At 44.9% G+C, this 23,392-nt stretch overlaps 1 protein-coding gene across 4 annotated transcripts in view; it reads right to left on the bottom strand.

The window, feature by feature from the left end:
* Positions 1–23,392, bottom strand: part of LOC134076974 (deleted in malignant brain tumors 1 protein-like) — a 330,477-nt gene that overhangs the window by 303,090 nt on the left and 3,995 nt on the right. For all 4 annotated transcript variants that reach the window (XM_062532297.1, XM_062532299.1, XM_062532298.1 and 1 more), the window contains exons 2-4: positions 21,051–21,365; positions 3,942–4,253; positions 3,483–3,794 (exon numbers count right to left, since the gene is read on the bottom strand). In XM_062532297.1, the coding sequence (XP_062388281.1) occupies positions 3,483–3,794; positions 3,942–4,253; positions 21,051–21,365 (939 nt within the window). The remainder of the gene's footprint in view (positions 1–3,482; positions 3,795–3,941; positions 4,254–21,050; positions 21,366–23,392) is intronic.

Below are 23,392 nucleotides of genomic sequence, written 5' to 3'. Positions count from 1 at the left end.
ATGTTAAGGAAAGATAGACATTGCTTATTACAAGTGTAATGTATTGGGATTTATGTTGACATATGTTATGATTGGGTAGCCGTATGTTCATGTGGTGAGTCTTTGATGGGGGGGGGGGGGGGGTTCTCGCGAGGCGAGACCAGGAGCAACGGGATGTTCAGCTCGTTTGCGAATGCGGGGAACCTATATGAAGTGTAGACCTAGGCCGTGTATGTAACAGGTTACCAAGTTCAAAGTAAAGAGTTTGCACATTACCAAGACTTCTTTGTCTCTTTGTCGGATCTTACACTGGCGACGAAGCGGATCCGAATCTACAGTTTTCAATCCGGCATCTTTGAGGAATCTGTGAGTAACGACAATCAACATGACCACGCTGGGTCGTATAGAAGATTTTTATGAAGGCTCTGGGACTTCTATTGAAGAGTATATTGAGCGACTAGAATGCTTTTTCCGAGCTAACAAAGTAGATGGGGAGGAGAGAAAACAAGCTATTTTGCTTAGCGTCTGTGGAGCTGCAACATACTCCACACTATACGTTCGCTGGTGGGTCCAGCACTGCCTACTAGGCCTACCGTTACCTACACAGACCTCGTGAGAGCCTTGAAGCGTCACTACAGCCCTCCTCCACCACAAATTGTCCAGCGTTTTCAGTTTCACAATTGCAAACAGAAGCAGGGCCAAAGCATCTCTAGCTACATAGCTAAACTTCGCAAACTTTCTGTGCATTGCGATTTTGGTGACCAGCTGGAGGCTATGTTCCGGGACAGAATTGTCTGTGGGGTACTAGATGAAGGGCTTCAGCGCCGCCTGCTGGCTGAAAAAGACCTCACGTTCAAAATTGCAGAGGAAAAAGCCCTTGCTGCTGAAACGGCCACATTAAATGCACGTCTACTTCAGCCAAACCAGCTTGGACAACCACAGTCAGCAGAAGTTTATCAGACTGCACAAAATTCATCAGTTTTGAAAATCAAACAAACAGCAGCAGAAGGTGGAGCAAAGCCATGTTTTCGCTGTGGAGGCGCACACAACCAACAACATTGCAAATGTACCTCTGCAGTATGCCACTATTGCAAAAAAGGGGACATATTGCTCGTGTTTGGTTTAAGAAGAGTAGGGATGTCACATCAGCAGATTCTTCTGACACTGTTTCTCGATCGGAACAACACACACATACTGTTAAGCAACAAAACGAAAAACACAACATTTACACTATGGGGAGGCAGCTGTACGCTCATGCAAAAAAGCCATATCAAGCCACTGTAATCCTGAATAACAAGGCACATGTCATGGAGGTGGACTCGGGAGCTGCATGCTCCTTAATCAGTGAGGGCAGTTACAACACGTTGTGGCCTACCCACCCACCCTTGCTGCACAAGGACAGTAGTGTGCTGAAACAATGGTCACAGGCCGAACTACGAGTTTAAGGGAAAATCTTTGTGGAGGTGAAGTATCAGGGTAATCGTGAGACCCTACCCCTGATCATTGTTCAGGGTCAGGGCGCAAGTCTACTAGGCAGTGACTGGTTTGATGCGTTGGCCATTTCTGTATTAGGGGTGCACCAAGTGTGTATGAGACAGAATACAACAGAACAGAATATGCAGAACTTTTTCAGGACCTCGGAGCCTCACGTACCCCTCCAATTGCCATTGATATTGATCCGACAGCATCACCTAAGTTTTTTAAAGCACGCTCTGTGCCTTTTGCTCTTTGGCCAAAGCTAGACGAGGAGCTTGACAATCTAGTAGCTCAAGGTATTTTTGAGCCAGTACGACACTCAAGGTGGACCACACCCATCGTCCCAGTAGTTAAAAAGGATGGCAGCTTACGAATTTGCGGTGACTATCGCTGCACAGTCAGCACAGTGGTCAAGCCTGATGTTTATCCCCTCCCTACGACCTCAAACAAGCCTACCAACAACTGGTATTGGACGACAAGGCGGCAGAGCTTCTCACCAGATCATCCTCTGCGGTGATCAGCACATTGAGGCTCCTCTTCGCAACTCACGGGTTGCCAGATGTCATTGTCTCTGACAATGGCGCTGCCTTCACGTCTGAAGAATTCAAAGAGTTTGCCAGGCGGAATGGCATCAGACCAGTGACTACGGCCCCTTACCATCCGCGTTCAAATGGCCAAGCAGAACGAATGGTCCAGACAACCAAAGAGGCCCTGTCTATAATCACTGTCAGGGACTGGCAGACACGTCTGGCTAGGTTTCTGCTGTCACAGCATGTCACTCCCAATTCAGCGACAGGGAAGAGCCCTGCCGAACTGCTTATGAACCGGCGTCTCACCACAGCTCTTGATCGCCTTCATCCTGACTATGAGAATGAGATGCACCACAAGCAAGAGGTGAGTGCAGGAAAACTTCAAGGCCCAAATAGATGCTTTAGACCACAAGACTCGATGTACTTGAGGAGCTACACTGGGGGACCTAAGGCCCAATCCCATTTCACCCCTTCGCTCTACCCCTTTCCCCTATCCCTCCACTTTGCGCGTTCACGTGTAGGGGTAGGGATGTACCAATTTCCGTTAAGACAGAGGGGTAGGGGTAAGTGGTAGGGCTATATACCCCAATATACTATATACCCCAAACGGAGATTTATCAGAGGCACACTCCAAACGGAGGGGTATGAGAAATTTCCCAGAATGCCTTGCGAATCACAAAAATATGCCTACTTCCGCGTCCAAAGAAGTCACAAATGTAAGTTTTTTCTCCATTATTGATGGTTTAAAATTTTTGATAACCGTTGTATTGTGTTAAGTTTAACATTGTTCCAATATGTAATGGTAATTTTCTTCATGAAAAAATCGCTATTACTACAAGTAGTGCAAAGTTATTTGTGACTTGAGGGATCGGTTGATGCATGGAGATGCACGAATTGTGAGCGTCCGTGCTAAATTGTTGAACACAATTGTTGAACATAATTGTTGAACACAACTCTGGTTGTGTTTATCAAATGGTGTGCGTGTCATTCCAATTGCCCACGCAATAGACACCACCGCAGCTGCAGGCTGCAGACGGCATCTTCGGGATTTCTACCGAATGTACCGAACGTATGTTTTTACGTAAAAGCTGCCGGAGAGTAGCCTACTGATGACTATGCAGTTGTTGAAGGGGTGTCCCAATTCGTAGGGGTTGACTTTCAACCCCTTCCCCTTCAAGGGGCAAGGGGAAAGGTGTAGGGGAAGGCGTAGGGGTAGAAATTAGAAATGGGATTGGCCCTTAGACTCCAGAGGGTTAAGGCAACCTGTCAAATCGTTCAATAATGTGGTCCAGTTTGAGCAGAGCCATATACAAATTGGACACTTGCTAAAAGCAATGTGAACAGTCAACCCTAAAAATCGGATATACTGTAAGAAGGAATCAGATTTGAATCATGATTTGCCTGCAGCCTGAACGTGGCCTAATACTCGGTATATGGTGACTATCATCAGGTTGTGTGGATGATTGTAATGGACTGTAGTTGTGCATAGTATCTTACCTGAGCACACCACACCAGCATCTTCACCATGGCCACAGTTATGTGTTCCAAATCCACTATGGGAGCACTCTGTAAGGGATTCTTCAGCACCAGAGCAGCCAACATTGTCCATCCAGATGTTCCCACTGCCACTGCCAAAATGGGCTTCTTTGGGGGCAGAGACAGCACCTCCACATCCCAGCTGTCTGCACACCACCTGTGCATCACTCATGTCCCAGTCATCATCACACACAGTGCCCCACTGGCTGTTGTAGTAGACCTCCACTCTACCTGAGCAGTTAGTGCTCCCACCAACCAGCCTAACAGCATCCCCTGTAAGTACAGATTTCAGGGTGTAGAATGGGAGAGAATATAGTCAACAAACTGATCTGACAGTATTACATTACATTGGGAGTATTCTAGTACCCAAAGGTTTACTATCATTAGGTTGAATGGATTATTGTGATGGTTCTTACTTACTTGAGCACAACACACCAGCATCTTCATTATGACCGCAGTTGTGTGTTCCAAATCCACTATGGGAGCACTCTGTAAGGGATCCTTCAGAACCAGAGCAGCTGACATCATCCATCCAGATCTTCCCACTGCCACTGCCAAAGTGGGCTGCATTGGGGGCAGAGACAGCTCTTCCACATCGCAGCTGTCCGCACACCACCTTTGCATCATTTGTGTCCCAGCTATCGTCACACACAGTGCCCCACTGGCTGTTGTAGTAGACCTCCACTCTACCTGAGCACCTTGTGCTCCCACCAACCAGCCTAACAGCATCTCCTATGACAAGTACAGGTTGCAGGGTGTGGAACATCAAGTCAAGTTTATTTGTATAATGCATTTCATACACAGGTCATTCAATGTGCTTTACATAAACAAAACCAAACAGTAATAGCAGATTAAAAACAACAAGAAAACATGAAAGACAATATTTTTGAGGTGGTAGAAAGCTGATTTAGTTATCATTTTCATGTGGCTGTTGAAATTTAGATCACTGTCGATTAATACACCAAGATTTTTTAACAGTATCCTTTGCGTTCAATCCTTGTGTGTCAAGGAGAGTGACAACCTAGCCTGGCACAGCCCTCTGTAAGCTTCTGCTCAATTTTCATTTCCCTACAGCGTACAATATTAGTACGAGGGTTTGGTTTGACTAGGCTAGTGGCAACCCTAAGTCTTTCCTCCTTTTTACCAAATACAATTACCTCAGTTTTTTCTTTGTCCAGCTTAAGAACATTTTTGAGACATCCATATGTTGATTGGTCTATACACTGACACAGAGATTCAAGGGGACCATAGTCGTTCGGTGTCAGAGCTAAGTAAATGTGTGTGTCATCTGCATATCTATGATATGAAATCAAATTATTTTGGATGGTTTGTCCAAGTGGGAGCATATAGAGGTTGAATAATAGTGGCCCCAAAATCGACCCCTGGGGAACACCACAGGTCAAGGACGTTGATGTTGAGGTACAGTTGCCAATGGCAACAAAGAAGCTCCTTTCGTGTAGATATGAGTTGAGCCAATTGATGCCTGTGCCTGTAAATCCAACCCAGTCTTCTAGTTTGTGTAGTAACATATTGTGATTTAACAGTGTTAAATGCTGCACTTAAGGTCCAGTAGCACTAGGATTGACGGTTTACCTGAAGCTGTGTTGAGGCGTATGTCATTGAAAACCCAAGTGAGAGCTGTTTCAGTGCTGTGATTTGCCTGAAAACTTTTTCAATAATTTATAGGGCTGCCAAAATAACTGATTAATTTAGTTTAATTAATTTGAGATAAAATAACTGATTAAAAAAATTAACGCAGATTAATCGATGACCTTTGACCCGAAGCCATTCTAGTAACCATTAGACCGGAAAATGAGGAGACGAGAATGTGCTGCCTGGATCATTGATTGGCACATTTACTTTAAAAAAGAAAGTGTTGATTAAAACAAAGTCCTCTGCAATGTCTGCAGCACAGAATTTGCATATCACTGGAGTTCGTCAACTCTTAAGTACCACATTACTGCAAAGAAATAGTGTTGACATTGCGATTTTGCGAATACATTTTATATGCGATTAATTTAGATTAATTAATCACAGAGTATGTAATTAATTAGATTAAAAAATGTAATCGATTGACAGCCCTAATAATTTACCAATAAAAGGTAGATTGGATATGGGCCTATAATTGATTAGCATGGAGGCATCCAGATTATTCTTCTTGAGCAGTGGCTTTATTACAGTTGTTTTCAGTGACTTAGGAAAAGTGCTTCTCAGGCCTTTTATTTACAGTCATGACTGTAAGTGTTGGCACTCCATGCTAAAGGTGACTAAAAAGAGGGTTATAAAATCATCTTTTGGAAATTAATCTTAATGCCTTAAGTAATAAAATGAGGATGTATCCAACCTTTAAGGACACCAACTTTCTTTGTGAATGAATGTAGCCCCTCTTATGCCCGTGCTGGTCAATAAGTGGACTGGAATTGGGTTCGTAACACAAATGTCTGGAATAATGTCACTTAATAACTCTTAATAAGGCAAACAGTGAGTGGAGGAAAAAACAACTAAATGTTTCTAATAAACAAATATTTATTAAACACCAAATAGGTAGACCTATAAAAGATATGGGTAATGTTACTGTAACTAAGGAGTGCCTAGCACCCTTTATTATTCTTTTAAATTCAAAATTGAAACTAAACTGACCGTTGTCAATATGGTTTTACATCACAATATACTCCATACTATGTAACATTAACACACTCATATTACATAGGATAACAATGAAACAAAAATAGCCCACACTGTACTTTTAAACTAAACGAGTGGCCACTCTCAATATACCAAAGGGCTAGCTTAACATACACGTAGTGTTTCACAGTGAAAGTAACATACAAAAGCCGGCTGTATCAAACAAAACAAGAAATACAAGAAATCAAAACGTTGCAGGCCTGTTAGACTGGAACGATGATAGGTTGTCGTTACTCACAGTTCAGCAATCGATCAACGTGCGGGTGATCTCTCTTTCACCTCCTTTGTAACTCAAAATGGCTGCGCCGACCCTGCGGTGTTTCCCTCGTAGCCGGAGGAACCACTGGCTTTCCCTTGGTCACCAGTGGCGCTATCCGGGCGTCTGTTGTCCCTCGCAGGCTGCTCAATTGAACCCCAGCGTGTCCGGGAGCTTGGGGCGCTAACTGAGCAGCTTTTCTATGCATAAACTACTTCAACAATACTGCTGTCGCTGGCGATGGCAACTAGCCTACACCTTCCACAATGACTAGCACGAGGCTATATCACTCTTCCTCGCTGTGAGGGCTAAACTTTTCAAAAGTACTGAAAACGAAAATAATAAACAAAAAACGTACCCTTATGCCCCCTTCTACGCACTAAAGCACGATGATTCTCACTATATAACGGTGGCTTGTTTATTCAATCACACCATTTTCACTTAAAACAACCGGTTTTCTCTGGTTACCTCGTGTTGTAGATAGAACAACAACCAGCTTGTCTTCCGCCTTCCCTCTTTCCTGTCCCTCCTCTATCAACTTCCCCCACCAATAACTGGCGTGAAACATGAAATGATCCACTATTTAGCCAATGAAACTACTGCTTATCGTTATACATGAACTACCAGAATCCTACTTATTGTAGTATATGAAATGTCCATACGTTACCCCTATTTTTAAAGCTTAGATTAACCACACCACATGAACTTAAATAAATGGGCACTACTTTTAACAATATTTTAGAATGCATTTTTAAAATTGCTTGTCTAGAATGCTATTATCCTACCAGTCTAAATTTATAGAAAAAGATATTAACTTCAGTTACACCCAAGTTACACTCCCCCCTTTCTAAATGTCTGAATGTCCCCGTCAGACTGTGGGCCATAACTGGGGCTGGGTATGATCTGAATGGTAAAACTTTCCAGAACAGGGTATCTTTCATCTTTGGTAATAGAGATCTTCATTCCTCTGTGCTGTATGACCAGTGGCCGGTCAGATGGTTCTCCCAATTCATCGTAACTGAATCGGAGTACTGGCTTAATAGCCCGCCTCTCTCTAGGGGGACCATTTTCTATTTCACTCCCACTCGATTCACCACCACAAGAGATGCTTTCTGCGTCACCTTGTGAGCGAGAAGCTGAGGCTTGAGTGGGCTTATGAACATCAACGCACTCATCTCTTACTGTTTCATCATCCTCAGACTCTCTTGGCAAACTGTCATCCTCTCCGGGTATATCCTGTTCATTCGGGATGTCACTGTCCGCTTCAGTAAGGGACTGACCATCTGTAGGTCTCGCTGGGACTGAAACTGTCTGTTCCCCATCATTTCCCTCTGAAGACCCCAACGGTGCTTGGTGGGGTGCATTGATCCCAGCAGAGCCAGGCACATAGAAGTATTCCTCCTCATCAGAAAAAGAGGAGTCTTGATCTGTACCCCATGGCAAGTCTTCTCTGCCTCCTGATTTCCGCTGACTCCTTGTCCGGACAGATCTGTGGGCAGGAGGTGCAGTGAAACAGCTATATCTATCGTCAGGGGGATCAGGTAGCCTCACCAGGCAGCCTATGGGCAGTAAGTGGTCTCGGTGTAAAGTCTTCACCACTCCTTTCCCATTCTCAGGCTTTACTCGATAGACAGGCAAATTTGGCAGTCTTTCCATGACTATGTATGGGAGAGAGTTCCATTTATCTTTGAGTTTGTGTTTACCTGTACCACCCAATGCACGAACAAGAACTCTGTCTCCGGTTTCCAATTGCTGTGGTCGAACTTTTAGGTCATACGCCCTTTTGTTTCGCTGGTGATTTTTAGTGGAGGCTTCCACAGCTAAGCGGTAGGCATCCTTTAAGTCCTTTTGTAGGTTGGCCACAAATCGCTGATGTGACATCTCTTCCTCCTTGTCTAACAAAGTATTGAAACATGCATCCACCGGCAAACGCGACTCCCTGCCAAACATGAGAAAGTATGGAGAATAGCCCGTTGCATCATTTCTAGTGCAGTTGTAAGCATGCACAAGAAGTGCCACCTGCTGACTCCAACGATGTTTTTTAACCGGCTCTAATGTGCCTAGCATAGACAGCAGAGTGCGGTTAAATCGTTCAGGCTGCGGATCTCCTTGGGGGTGATAGGGTGTTGTTCTTGATTTCCGTATACCCAAGACACGCAGTAGCTCCTTTATTAATCGACTTTCAAAATCACGCCCCTGATCGGAATGGATCCGAGCTGGCAAGCCGTAGTTTACAAAGAACTTCTCCACTAATACTCTAGCTACAGTAGGTGCTTTTTGATCTCTGGTCGGGTAAGCCTGAGCATACCGAGTATAGTGGTCTGTCACGACCAGGACATTGGAAATGCCACGGGAGTCGGGCTCCATTGACAGAAAATCAATGCATACCAAGTCAAGGGGGCCACTACTTGTAATCTGCTCTAGAGGCGCAGTTCTGTGGGGGAGAGTTTTCCGAGCCACACATCTCCCACAGGTTTTGATGTAATTAGTGATGTCAGTGGCCATTCTAGGCCAATAAAATCGGTCCCTAGTTAGTTCAATTGTACGCTCAATCCCCAGATGTCCACCGTCATCATGTAACGACCTCAACACCTGGGAACGCAACTGTTTCGGGAGGACCAGCTGCAAAATCTCCTTCCCCAACACCCTGCTGGCTTTCCGATACAGGAGCCCATTCTTTTGTACTAAATGTGGCCACTCCTTTAGTAGTAAATGTAAGTCCGGATGATCATTGGGCGATCGAGCAGACACTTTCCCAATTTCCACCGCCTGTCTTACTTTACTGATTACCACATCTTGCTCTTGAGCTACCCGCAACTCTTCCACCCCAAACTGTTCTGACCGACCACCATTCACCCAGGTGGGATAAGCGTGCACATCAGTAATGCAGTGGGTCGGCAACCCCAATTGGTCTACACCTGGCATAGCTGTCCGATCAGCTCCCGGCACACTGACTTGTTTGCAAACTGCTTTCACTCCTGAGGGTGGTATCCACCCATCCTCCTCACTAGCCACATTTCTGGATAGGAGGTCAGCATCGACATTTTCCCGACCCGGTCTGTACTGGATACCAAAGTCATATGTTGACAATGCCGCCAACCATCTATGGCCACATGCACTTAGTTTGGCAGTTGACAAAACATATGTTAGCGGGTTATTGTCCGTTCTCACAGTGAAGTGGGCACCGTATAGATAGTCATGAAATTTGTCTACTACGGCCCACTTCAAAGCCAAGAATTCTAGTTGATGAACAGGGTAATTTCTTTCGGGAGCGCTGAGCTTTCTACTTGCAAAAGCTACAGGCCGTAAACCCTCTGGGTACACTTGGTTGAGCACAGCTCCCAATCCATCAAAACTGGCATCCACGTGCAATATATATGGTTTTGCTGGGTCTGCAAAAGCCAGAACGGGGGCTTCAGTCAGACAACCCTTTATGCTGTTAAATGCCTCGGTACAAGCAGGAGTCCACCGGTCTCCAAATGGCTCTGATTTGCTCAAATACTGCTTGTTCTGACTGGACTTAGGTGGGCGGCCTTTCTGGGGAGGTGCATAACCTCTCGTCAAATCGGTCAAAGGACGAACAATAGAGGAGTAATTAGCAATAAACCGCCGATAATACCCACAAAAACCTAAGAACGACTGTAAGGCTTTCAGGTTGGTCGGCGGTTTCCACTGAGCAACAGCCTTGATTTTGTCCGGATCAGCAGATACACCAGCTGCTGACACAATGTGTCCGACATATTTAACTTGGGTCTGGCAAAATTGGCATTTGTCAATGGACACCTTCAACCCAAACTCCTCTAGCCTATCCAGAACCTTGAGCAGCCGTTCCTCATGTTCTTCTAATGTACGGCTGAACACAATTATGTCGTCCAGATAAACTAAACACTGTAGTAAATTCATATCCCCCACCGCTCTTTCCATTAACCTTTGGAAAGTGGCGGGGGCTCCAGAGATGCCCTGAGGCATTCTCTCAAACTGGTAGAACCCTAAAGGGCAAATGAATGCCGTCTTTTCCTTATCTTCCTCCCACATAGGGATCTGATAATAGCCACTCCTCAAATCCAACACCGAAAACCACTGACTACCTGTTAGACAATCCAGGGCATCATCTATGCGGGGGACCGTGTACTGATCTGGAATGGTTCGTGCATTGAGTGTACGATAATCGATGCACATACGAACCTTGCCATTTTTCTTCCTTGCCACCACAATGGGTGACGCGTAAGGGCTACGGGACTCTTTAATTATTCCCGCCGCTAACAACTCTTGCAAATGGCGCCTTACCTCATCAATATCAGCCGGGGCAATACGCCTCGACCTCTCCCGAAACGGTCGTATGTCACTGAGCCTAATGCGATGTTCAACACCTCTAGCAAAGCCCACCTCCCACTCCTCTACAGAAAACACTTTCAATTTCTGTGCTAGCCTATTTTTCCATGACTGTGGAAGGAGAATGTCCGAAATCAAAAAGCCCTGGATCAATGCATCCGTCAGTGTGATTACTCTGTTCAATGCCAGTCACAACATCTGCTTTGTGAATTTGTGCAATGACCGTCCCTTTGGGGATGGATCGCTCCTTCAGGGAGACATTTTGCAAAAACACAGTACAACAATCTGTATCTATTTCAGAGGGTAACACTACACAGGGTGATGAAGCCACTCCTTGAGGAAGAGCATTGGAACTATCAATGACTAATATGGCAGGTGTTCCTGGTTCTGTAAGGGTAGCTTTCCCAACAGCAAGCCGAGCCTCCCCTGGGGTCAACTTAAGCGGTCCAGGCCCAATCCACTTCACTTGTCCCACATTGTAATCAGAGGGGGCGTCCAACGCTTGCTGCGCAAATGGTTTGGAAGGGCTGGCATTCACCCTCAAAGACAGCGCTTGCTTGTGATTGGGTAAACTCTGGGTTGACAATGGTCCATGCTGAAAACATCTTGCATTTGTTCCAATAATCACAGGCACCTGATCTGGTCCTTGAGAGTCAGGACACACTAAAGCTAGCACAGTTTGTGTCTCATCACTTTTTCCCTCATCTAGAAACTCTACATTGACGGCCACATAGCCCCTGTATGGGTAACAAGTGTCGCTCAAACCCCAAATACATAAGCTGGAGATAGGGTGAATGGTAAGGTGGGAAAGATGTTCACGGTACCATTTCTCAAAAATGATGGTGACAGTGGAGCCACTATCAATCAAAGCACTACATGGATGCCCTTCAATCACCACCTGACTTAATGAGGGTGTTCCGACCAGTCCCTTTGGCAGCCACGTTTATGTTGAGACATGTACTTCACTCTTCTTTACTATACAGTTTGTGTCCTTGGATCCTGAATTGCTAGAAGGGACCTCTCTGTTCTCTCCCTTTTGTCTCCTCACTGAACGAATTAAACGGGTGATAACTCTACCTGAGTCCTCTGGAGCATTGCAGCGTGTCGCCACATGTCCATCTTCCCCACAGCGATAGCAAAAGTATTCTCCTGACCCGTCAGCTGTCAGTCTCTTATTGCTGCCAGAGTCTCGGCTGTTAGTTGGTCCATCGGTTCCTCGGTTCCTCGGTTCCTCCATTCATTGGTATTGGGCGGCCGTGAGTCACGATGACTTACTGCCATTATCTGGAGTTGGTGCTGCAAGTCATTTACCTGCCTCTGTAAAACTCGCACCTCACTGTCCTCGTCTACTGTAATGCCCCTCTGGACTAATGGGACCTCAGCGTCCTTAGGCTGTGGGGGTGATTTTGCTTCTTTGGTAGTTAGCTTTGCTACAAGCACTCGGAGCTTGTCTACTTCTTGTCTCAACTTAATGGCTTCAGTAGAACCGAGTTCTTCATCTTCCGTAGCACGGACCTGACGAACAGTTGTTTTAGTAAGGACTGGACTATCCTTCCGCCTTGCTGACTGCTGGTCTTCTTCTTCATGGATCTCAGTTAAAAGCTGCAGAAAGGAGGGGGGACTCTCTTTTCGCTCTCGGAGTCTTAGCTGCACTAACATTAAATCAGATTCAACAGCCCCTCGCAAAAGTTGCTCTATACGTGAGTGTAACCGGCAGAGTCACGGTCTGGGTGAAGTTTGTCCCACTGCAGCTACGGTAGCCCGCTGACGTCACTGCACCAGCTAGCCGCTGAGTGGTTCACAACTCATTGGCGGCTAAGTCAGTTTTCATAAAAAGTGTCTACCGTCAGGCTTTGTTATTTCCCTGTTCAGAGTTCTATAGCCTCGTATGGGTACGTGGTTCCCGTGTGCTACCAAGGTACGTGCAAATGTCTATGTTTATTGTAACGAGCTGGTATGTGCAAATGTTATGTGTTGTAGCAAACTGTGTTCAAGAATGTTCATTTAACATGAAGCTCTTGGAACATAGGTTCAGACTGTTTGCCAGACGCTTCCGGGTAGAGGTGTGTTCTACCGAAGGTCTTGGGCCAGGCTCCTGTTGGGTATTTGCACAATAACACGCTCCGTCTCCGAGGTAAATGTTTATTATGTTACTAGGAGAATGTTAGCGTACGTAGCCTAATGCATAACAAACGAGGCTAATGGTGTAGTTCTGATGAATGCATGTCCGTGTTAATTGTCAACTTTTAATGGAAATGTATCTAATGAATATGCTGTGTGTAACAACTGTTTATATAGGATTGCGAAGACTGGTGTAAGGCCATTTTCCCACTGTGATTTCTTGTGGTTTCCGAGTCCATTGAGGTAAAAAAGAATATTTGTTATACTCTGTTGTGCCTTGTCATGCTATAAAAGTATCTGTGTATGAGTATGTCAAGCACCCGTTGTAATGATTTTGTGTTTGCAGGCAGATTGCTCCTGCTGCTTTGCTTTGCCTAATTTTAATATTGATCATTTTGCCTTTCATTAAGTTCTTTACTTTCTTTTGTTTGATTACTTTGCCTTGTCCTCCGTCTAGTGCTCCCCCTCCCGACCAACGCGGTATTGGCTGTTCCAATAGAGTACCAAACTATATCTTGTTCCAATTGTGTATTACTGTTCTAGTGGTAACAACCTCCTCCTCCTTGTCCTCCTCCAGAGCATTAGAGCAGCGGCTCATAAGGGAAGTTCCTGGATCCGTCTTTGTGTACTGCACCGCGTATTGTAGTGGTAACCTGCACCTCACAATATTGATTGAATCACTTGCTTGTAGTGGTCGTGCCTATGTGTGTGCGTGTGTGTGTGTATGCCATTGACTGTAGGCACCAGAGTCCAGAGCACCGGTGGTGATCTTCACGCTTATTCCGGACAGGTAACCTACCTTGATGGCCTAGCATTATTGTTCTGTTGCCTTGCAATTACATTGTCCCTGGTAGCAGCCAATACCGTGTCTTCCCCTTTAAGCCAATCTGTTTCCTGGCACAAATTGTGCCTCCAGTATGACGGAGTGACTTTTTAAACTGTTATTTATTAATAAAGTACTGTTATTTTTCCACTAAAAGCACGTCTCTGTCCAGTTCATATACTGTATATTTGTATGAACCTGTTTGCCTAGATTGGGTATTCAGCAGTTAACGTTTGTATAGTATATCTTGGTGTGTGAGGCACCAGGTGGCGTAGTCAGGTCAAAGTTCACAAGGTCACATATGCGATCTCTCTGTTCCGCCGTTACTCCCCCTCTAAGAACAACCTTTGTCAGCGCGTGTTCCAGTCGGCGCAAATAATCAGAGAGTCTCTCTGCTGTCTTCTGGCGTAAGGCTCTAAAGGCATAGTACAGGTCTTCTCCAGACTCAGATGATCCAAAAGCTCTTTCCAGGGCCCCAAGATATTCCTTGGGGGAGGCTTGGGGGTCACTAGACCTTACAGCTTGAGCTATTTCCAGTGCAGGCCCCTTTAAGCTCTCAATAACTCGTTTTCTCTTTTCGCTCACAGAGCACTCACACTCATCAACCATTAAGCGGGCCTGCATTAGCCAAGTGTCTAAAGTTTCCTCTCCAGCTGGAGTAGGCACATTGCCTGAGAAAGCACGTAAGCGTCGGAAAGCAGTGTTCTCCGATGGCACTGACCGCGGCACTTTTTCTAGTATATCTCCTACAGTTTTTAAAAGGATGTTAATCTGGGGGTCCAAGGGAGAGGGCTCAGCTGGAGGTGTTCCATTTCCTCTACTTGACCTACCTGGAGTACTCAAAGTCCATGGGTCACCTCCACTAACCGGCATCACCTCCAAAGGAATGACTGTTGTATTCGCTTGTTCACTACACACACATAACACCATAAGACCCTTTGTTTGAGGATCATACATCCTTCCTCTCACTTTGACACGACCAAGTCGTTTGATGGTATTAAGGGTTTCTTCGATGGTTTCAGCAGGCAAGTCTTCTGGGACATTTCGGACCACTAATGCATGGTTGGGATCTACTCCCTCCCCTTTGCACCAATTCAAAAGAAAAGACATCTTGATTCTACTACTGCTATTTGCAATCTAATTCTACACTGTGTAAGTCTATCTGTTAGAACCTACAATTTAAGCTACTCCACTCACTGTAAATATTAACTGAGTTTGACCATTAAAACTAAATGTGTGTAGTTAAAAGAATAATCCCATCCTCGTCGCCATTTTATGTAGCCCCTCTTATGCCCGTGCTGGTCAATAAGTGGACTGGAATTGGGTTCGTAACACAAATGTCTGGAATAATGTCACTTAATAACTCTTAATAAGGCAAACAGTGAGTGGAGGAAAAAACAACTAAATGTTTCTAATAAACAAATATTTCTTTAACACCAAATAGGTAGACCTATAAAAGATATGGGTAATGTTACTGTAACTAAGGAGTGCCTAGCACCCTTTATTATTCTTTTAAATTCAAAATTGAAACTAAACTGACCGTTGTCAATATGGTTTTACATCACAATATACTCCATACTATGTAACATTAACACACTCATATTACATAGGATAACAATGAAACAAAAATAGCCCACACTGTACTTTTAAACTAAACGAGTGGCCACTCTCAATATACCAAAGGGCTAGCTTAACATACACGTAGTGTTTCACAGTGAAAGTAACATACAAAAGCCGGCTGTATCAAACAAAACAAGAAATACAAGAAATCAAAACGTTGCAGGCCTGTTAGACTGGAACGATGATAGGTTGTCGTTACTCACAGTTCAGCAATCGATCAACGTGCGGGTGATCTCTCTTTCACCTCCTTTGTAACTCAAAATGGCTGCGCCGACCCTGCGGTGTTTCCCTCGTAGCCGGAGGAACCACTGGCTTTCCCTTGGTCACCAGTGGCGCTATCCGGGCGTCTGTTGTCCCTCGCAGGCTGCTCAATTGAACCCCAGCGTGTCCGGGAGCTTGGGGCGCTAACTGAGCAGCTTTTCTATGCATAAACTACTTCAACAATACTGCTGTCGCTGGCGATGGCAACTAGCCTACACCTTCCACAATGACTAGCACGAGGCTATATCACTCTTCCTCGCTGTGAGGGCTAAACTTTTCAAAAGTACTGAAAACGAAAATAATAAACAAAAAACGTACCCTTATGCCCCCTTCTACGCACTAAAGCACGATGATTCTCACTATATAACGGTGGCTTGTTTATTCAATCACACCATTTTCACTTAAAACAACCGGTTTTCTCTGGTTACCTCGTGTTGTAGATAGAACAACAACCAGCTTGTCTTCCGCCTTCCCTCTTTCCTGTCCCTCCTCTATCAACTTCCCCCACCAATAACTGGCGTGAAACATGAAATGATCCACTATTTAGCCAATGAAACTACTGCTTATCGTTATACATGAACTACCAGAATCCTACTTATTGTAGTATATGAAATGTCCATACGTTACCCCCAATTTTTAAAGCTTAGATTAACCACACCACATGAACTTTTAATAAATGGGCACTACTTTTAACAATATTTTAGAATGCATTTTTAAAATTGCTTGTCTAGAATGCTATTATCCTACCAGTCTAAATTTATAGAAAAAGATATTAACTTCAGTTACACCCGGGTTACATGAATAATGTATCATAAATAAATGTTGGCATACTGTTTTGTTCAGTTAGCCTATTAGCCTGTTTGATGCTCATTGAGCTCAAAGCAAATCAAACCACCTAATAGGCTAACTGAACAAAACTGAACAAAACACCATGCCAATCTCTAGGGTGTGTGATGATGTGGGGCTATTTTACAGTAGTTCCAAAGGTCAAGGGAACTTTATCAGGATGCATAGTATCCTAGATCCATGAAAATTGGTGTCCTTAAAGGTTGAATATTTCCTAATTTTATTAATTTCCAAAAGATGATTTTATATTTCTGTTTTTAGTCAACTTTAGCATGGGTGTGCAAACACTTTCAGTCATAAAAAAAGATGAAAAGTCATTGCGTTTATTAGTTGAGAGATATTTAGGTGCTAATTGAGGGAGGGTTTGTTAACTTATTGACAGTGGAAGATAAAACACAAGTGTTATTTGAATCATTTCTACTGATGATGTTAGAAAAGAATGATTGTCTTGCTTTCCATATTTCAGAGTTAAATGTGTGGAGCACCTCTATAGATCTGAAATTTGTATTTCCACCATTTTCTGTCGGCTTTCCTATACACTCTCTTTTTAGGAGCTAGATTTTGCTTCCATGGTGCTTTCTGTTTGTCCTTGACTGAATGGAGCAACGTCATCCATTTTTGTATTAAAGTGATCCAATGAGTCTTAAAGGAGAATTCCGATGTGATATTGACTTAAAGTGTTTTGAAACATGATAACGAGTGTGAGCGTTTGTCTCAGAGCTGATTTCGACCTGCCCCCTGCACTCTGAAATCTGCCGCTAGTTAGCCGATGCTACCAGCAGGTTTTCAATGGGGGTGCCTCGGGCATCGGCTTAGCCATGCAAATAAATCACTGTTTTACACCATTTATGAGGCTCAAAGTAGCTCCACACTTTATTGGTACACTTCTGAGGGCCCTGACATTTAAAATGAGACATTGTCACATGACTAAATTCAAGATGGCGGCGAACGGTACACTTACGGTTTATACACTTCCTGAATTAACCATCATGTACGTAGACCATCAGTGCTTTTTCAAAGTTCTCGATGTCTCGTTTTAAATGTCAGGGCCCTCAGAAGTCAACCAATAAAGTGTGGAGCTACTTTGAGCCTCATAAATGGTGTAAAACATTGATTTATTTGCATGGCTAAGCCGATGCCCGAGGCACCCCCATTGAAAACCTGCTGGTAGCATTGGCTAACTAGCGGCAGATTTCTGAGTGCAGGGGGCAGGTCGAGATCAGCTCTGAGACAAACGCTCACACTCGGTATCATGTTTCAACACACTTCAAGTCAATATCACACCGGAATTCTTCTTTAAGTCTTCTACTGAGTACAGATTACTTGACGACTGATCTGTTCTGAGTGTGTGGGGGACATAGACACATCAAATTAATTGATTAGTGCAATGAATTCCTTGACATAATTGACCCTTCCAAAGCCACGCCCGAAAACCACCACAGGCCAATAGTGGCTTCCCAGATAGCAAAACTACACTGGGACGGAACTGGGCCACATCTACCACAACATTCGGCACGGATCTGCATAATGCACCTGATCCGGCGTCCAAACGCACATCGGTCCAAAATTGTTTTGTATCCGTTTGACAGATCTGCGGCAGATATGAACTTGCACTCGTCCAGGTCCGTCCCAGATAGCAAAACACACCTACCACGACATCCGACATGCTCCCAACAAACAAGATAACGTCCCATCGATGATTCAGAGCATTTTAAAGAACGTATTTCTCACTGCGACGTAAAAAGAGGAAAAATCTAATTACCTCGACTTTCACCCAACTTGCTTTTGTGCTGTTTAGCTTTCTCCCCCAAGTAGTCCTGTCATGGATTGCATGGCGTTCGGTGATTATTCATGGGAGTGAAACAGCTGTTATTATTGTTAAGCAGACATTCGCCTATAGCAATGGTTGGCATTTACGTTCATTATTTGAATACCGTGCGTGATATTAATTTGTCTTACCTGTGATTGCGGCTTGTAGAATGGTAACCACGTCCAGATGAATGTTTGAGTAATTAGTTAGCTGGATACTTATACCCGGTTAGGTCTGATACTTTCACTACTACGGTGTATTTCCCCCCTTATAAATTACTAAGTCAATGGTCATATCTAGTAATGTTATTGTTCAAAACATCAGTGGAGTAGGTTAGCCTATAAGCTAAGTCCCAACCACATTGTTTCAAAATTCAAAACTAATATTTACAATGCATGCTGGGAAGCAAACCTCAACAAAGTAGGCCTACACAAAATATAATTAAAGTTATCAGAGAATGTTTAGGTTATATTTCATATCTAAACCATGAGGTTTATAAAGACATAAAATTGTGATAAGCAGTATCCTTAATTCTTCTGCAAAGTTTTTTATAGTGGTGACCAGTTGGGGATGTTGTGAATGTCTGCCTAAAGTCATATGTAATATGGGACCTGTATTGCAGATCCGTACCACACACAAGAAGCGGACCCGTACCACACATAGAGGCGGAACCGCATTGCAGATCCATACCACACAATAAGCGGACCCATACCACACACAAGAAAAGTAGGCTACCACACACAAAAAAAGTATATATTCTATTCTAAGAGGCCGTACCACACACACAAAAAGTATTCTATTCTTAGAGGCGGAACCGTATTGCAGATCCGTACCACACACAATAAGCGGACCCATACCACACATAAGAGGCGGAACCGTATTGCAGATCCGTACCACACACAATAAGCGAACCCGTACAGGTCCGCTTCTTGTGTGTGGTACGGATCTGCCATAGGCTACGGGTCCGCTTATTGTGTGTGGTAGGCCTACGGATTTGCAATACGGGTCCGCTTATTGTGTGTGGTACCTGCTTCTTGTGTGTGGTACGGATCTGCAATAGGGCTCGGGCACACGCCTTGCATTCTAGGAATATAGCCACCATGTTGGTAGCGTACCGAACGTAATATCCATTCATGTAGATGCAGAAATATAGTATTAGCGATTCTTTTCCTCTTGCGATCGTGGGTTGCGCTGTTACACCCCACTACACAGCACCAAGAAGGTAACAACTAAGTAACAGGAACACACTAATAGGTGGGAGTAAATCCATAGTAGCCTAATCCATAGTAAACTAAGGAGTGAGGCAATATGGCTGTAGCGACACCGAGCCCTATTCATGGGTTTCATCAGGTCCCTTTCCACAGGTGTATACAATCAAGCACCTTAATTATCAATGCAGACTGCATGGTGCTTGATACACCTGTGCAAAGGGACCTGATGAAACCCATGAATACGGGTCCGCTTCATGTGTGTGGTACGGATCTGCAATACGTGTCCGCTTGTGTGTGTAGTACGGGTCTGCTTGTTGTGTGTAGTACGGATCAGCAATACGGGTCTGCTTATTGAGTGTGCTACGGGTCCACTTATTCTGTGTGGTACGGATCTGCAATACGGGTCCGCTTATTGTGTGTGGTACGGGTCTGCTTATTGTGTGCGGTACGGATCTGCAATACGGATCTGCTTATTGGGTGTGGTAGGGGTCCGCTTATTCTGTGTTCTACGGATCTTCGATACGGGTCCGCTTATTGGGTGTGATAGGGGTCCGCTTATTCTGTGTTGTACGGATCTGCAACAGGAGTCCGCTTATTGGGTGTGGGCTACATCTGGCCCACAGTCAGATACCGTAGGTCCGCTACATACGGATCTAAAGGCTTTCATGCGGATCCGGCCCAAAGGAAATTGCTATCTGGGTTAGCAACTAGGCAAGCGAGGCCTGGCAAGCTTTTGAGTTTTTGCCGTAGTATGGAGTATGGAGTATGGAGTTTGCTACAGTATGGAGACTGCACAGCCTGCGGGCCATTAAGGGCATTTATTTGGATGTGTGGTTCCCCCAAACACATAAAATCACAGTGAAATTGTGAAGTGAAATAACATGTTGAACTACATAAACATGGTAGCCTATAGTTTGGAGCACGTATTTTTAAAAACATTTGCATAGTGCGTGATATTTCCATAGCCTCAAGATACGCTTCACGATGGCGTCAAAAAGTTGTTAACAGACTTTCAACAAGAATACAAATGTATAGCCCGTGAGCAATCTGTCTAAAACAATACATACGGTACCGGTTTCTTTTGCCCCCGCCTGTTTCATTCGTACTGGCCAGGAGGAACCAACGAAACAATACGTACATTCGACTTTTGCTTAAATAATTCATGAATGGTTTTGTTCAGAGCTGAACATGCAACTGTATTTCACAGAGGACAGATGTAGGTCACTAGTGACAAAATATAAGCTTTCAGTGTGGTACGATGCCTGTAAATGACATTTGATTAAACAATCCTGGTTCTCCTCCTATGTAATAGACGTGCGGGGTGCGAAAGCTTGACAGGCCTAGCAACAGTAACTAAGGAGGGAGGGACTTCTGGAAGGGTCAATTGTCTTCAGGATTATCCACGTGCAGGTTAAGATCCCCTGATATAATAATAATATCATATGACTTTGCTGAGAATATAGTCAGCAAAGTGACATGACAGAATTGCATTAAATTGGGAGTATTGTAGTACCCAAAGGGTTACTATAATCAGGTTGAGTGGATTGTTGTGATTCTTTCTTACTTGAGCACACCACACCAGCATCTTCACCATGGCCACAGTCATGTGTTCCTAAGCCACTATGGGAGCACTCTGTAAGGGATCCTTCAGAACCAGAGCAGCCAACATTGTCCATCCATATGCTCCCACTCCCCGGGCCAAAGTGGGCTTCTTTGGGGGCAGAGACAGCACCTCCACATCCCAGCTGTCTACACACCACCTGTGCATCACTCATGTCCCAGTAATCATCACACACAGTGCCCCACTGGCTGTTTTGGTAGACCTCCACTCTACCTGAGCAACTTGTGCTCCCACGAACCAGCCTGACATGACCATTTCCTATAACAAGTACAGATTGCAGGGTGTAGAATGAGTCAGAATATAGTCAGCAAACTGACATGACAGTATTACATCACATTGGGAGTATTCTAGGACCCAAAATGTTACTATCTGTCATGATTTTCAGGACTTTCTGGCGGCCTCTGGTGGTCATGTGTTGTATTGCATGTTTTTTACGCACGCATCTGTTAGCTTCAATTCAGTGTAATGCATTGCACCTGTGTCTTGTTGCCTTTGTCATGTGACCTGATCATCTGGTATTTAAGCGCTGCTCATGCCATGTCCTTTGCTCAGTCTTTGTTTGATAATTGCTGTGTAATGCTGCCAAGCTCCGCTACGGAAAGACTCTGAGTTCTACTTTGATTCTCTGGACTACTGTTCTACGCTTTGGACTATTTTCTGTCTTGGATTAATCTCTCCCTTGGATTACCTCTTGGATTACTACTTGGATTTATTTCTGCCCCTTTTGGAGGAACTGAACTTTGTTAAGGTATCGTTGTGAAATTGCCTATTTGAGTTACTGTTTTGCCTTTTTGGATTATCTCCTCCTTTGTTGGACTACTGTGATCTCCTGTGTGTTTCGGAAAGAAAAAACCTGCTTTTGGAATAAAGAACAGTTTGCTATCCAAATCTCTGCACTTGAGTCTGCCTGTCACTGCTAGCTCAATAGGCTAGGACTTAGCACTTGGATCCAGCGGCCCGGGTTCGATTCCCGAGCGCGACAGAAAGACTGAGCCATGACTGACTCAGCAGAGAGCACAGGAGCCTCCTCTCCGAATGTTTCTGATATGGAACGCTTAATGGCTACTCTAAACAGTTTTGGAGCTACCATGGACACACATGCACAAACCCTCATTACTCAACAGGGTATAGTTGGCAGACACGATCAAATACTAAGGGAGCTGCTGGATGAAGTGCGGAGGATTGGTACCTCACTACCTGTGCCACACCCAGTGGTGCCACAACCAGTTCCGGTGGTTCCTGCACCCCCTCCACACGCTGGCCCTGAACCTCGACTGCCAGCACCCCAAAGATATGACGGTAACCCAGGTGGGTGCCGAGGCTTTCTGACACAGTGTGAGCTGGCATTCGAATTACAGTCCTCCATGTATCCCTCTGATAGATCCCGAATAGCTTACTTGATTAACCTTGTGACTGACAAAGCCTTGGCTTGGGCAACTGCTATCTGGGGCCAGCAGGGCCCAATTTGCTCTGATTTCAAGGCTTTCAAAGAAGAAATGCTGCGTGTTTTCGACCAGTCAGCAGTAGGTCAAGAAGCAGCCAAAAAACTCCTGCAACTCCGCCAGGGGCAAAGCAGTGTCGCAGATTATGCTATCTCATTCAGAACCCTGGCAGCTGAGAGTGGATGGAATCAGGAGGCCCTCATATCGGTGTTCCATTATGGGTTGTCAGATACCCTAAAGGATGGATTGGCTTCTATAGGCCCGCACAAGGAGTTTGAGGCTCTGGTTTCTCAGGCCATTCAGCTGGACAACAGACTGCGTGAGCGTCGCCGTGACCAAGGTCCACCCCGTTGGTCCACTGGACCTCCAATCGCACCTGTGCAGCCGAGCTCTACACCTCTCGAGGACCCTGAGCCCATGCAGGTGGGAGGAGCCCGTTTACCTCAGTCAGAACGAGATCGCCGCAGAAATGAGAGATGTTGCCATTATTGTGGTAAGCCGGACCACTTCCGAGCCTCCTGTCCTGAGCTTCAGGGAAAAGACCAGCCCCGTCAAGGCAGGGGAGGGCAATGACGGGGGCAACTTTCTCTTCCGACTCTCCGGGTGCAGGAGTGTTCCTTCCAATACTACTTTCATGGGGCGAGCAGCGATGCAACTTCCAGGCTTTTATTGACTCAGGTGCTGCTGGGAATTTTATGGACATTAACCTGGCCCGACGACTACAGGTGCCACAAAATGCTGTTCATCCACCTCTCTCTGTCACTGCTCTGGATGGTCGTTCATTAGGAGAAGGGAAGGTGACTCTTGCCACAGCTCCTTTGGGTCTTCTAGTGGATAATCATC

Source organism: Sardina pilchardus, chromosome 3, assembly GCF_963854185.1.
Source record: "Sardina pilchardus chromosome 3, fSarPil1.1, whole genome shotgun sequence".
NCBI classification, from domain to species: domain Eukaryota; kingdom Metazoa; phylum Chordata; class Actinopteri; order Clupeiformes; family Clupeidae; genus Sardina; species Sardina pilchardus.
This window is presented reverse-complemented; position numbering and strand designations above follow the sequence as displayed.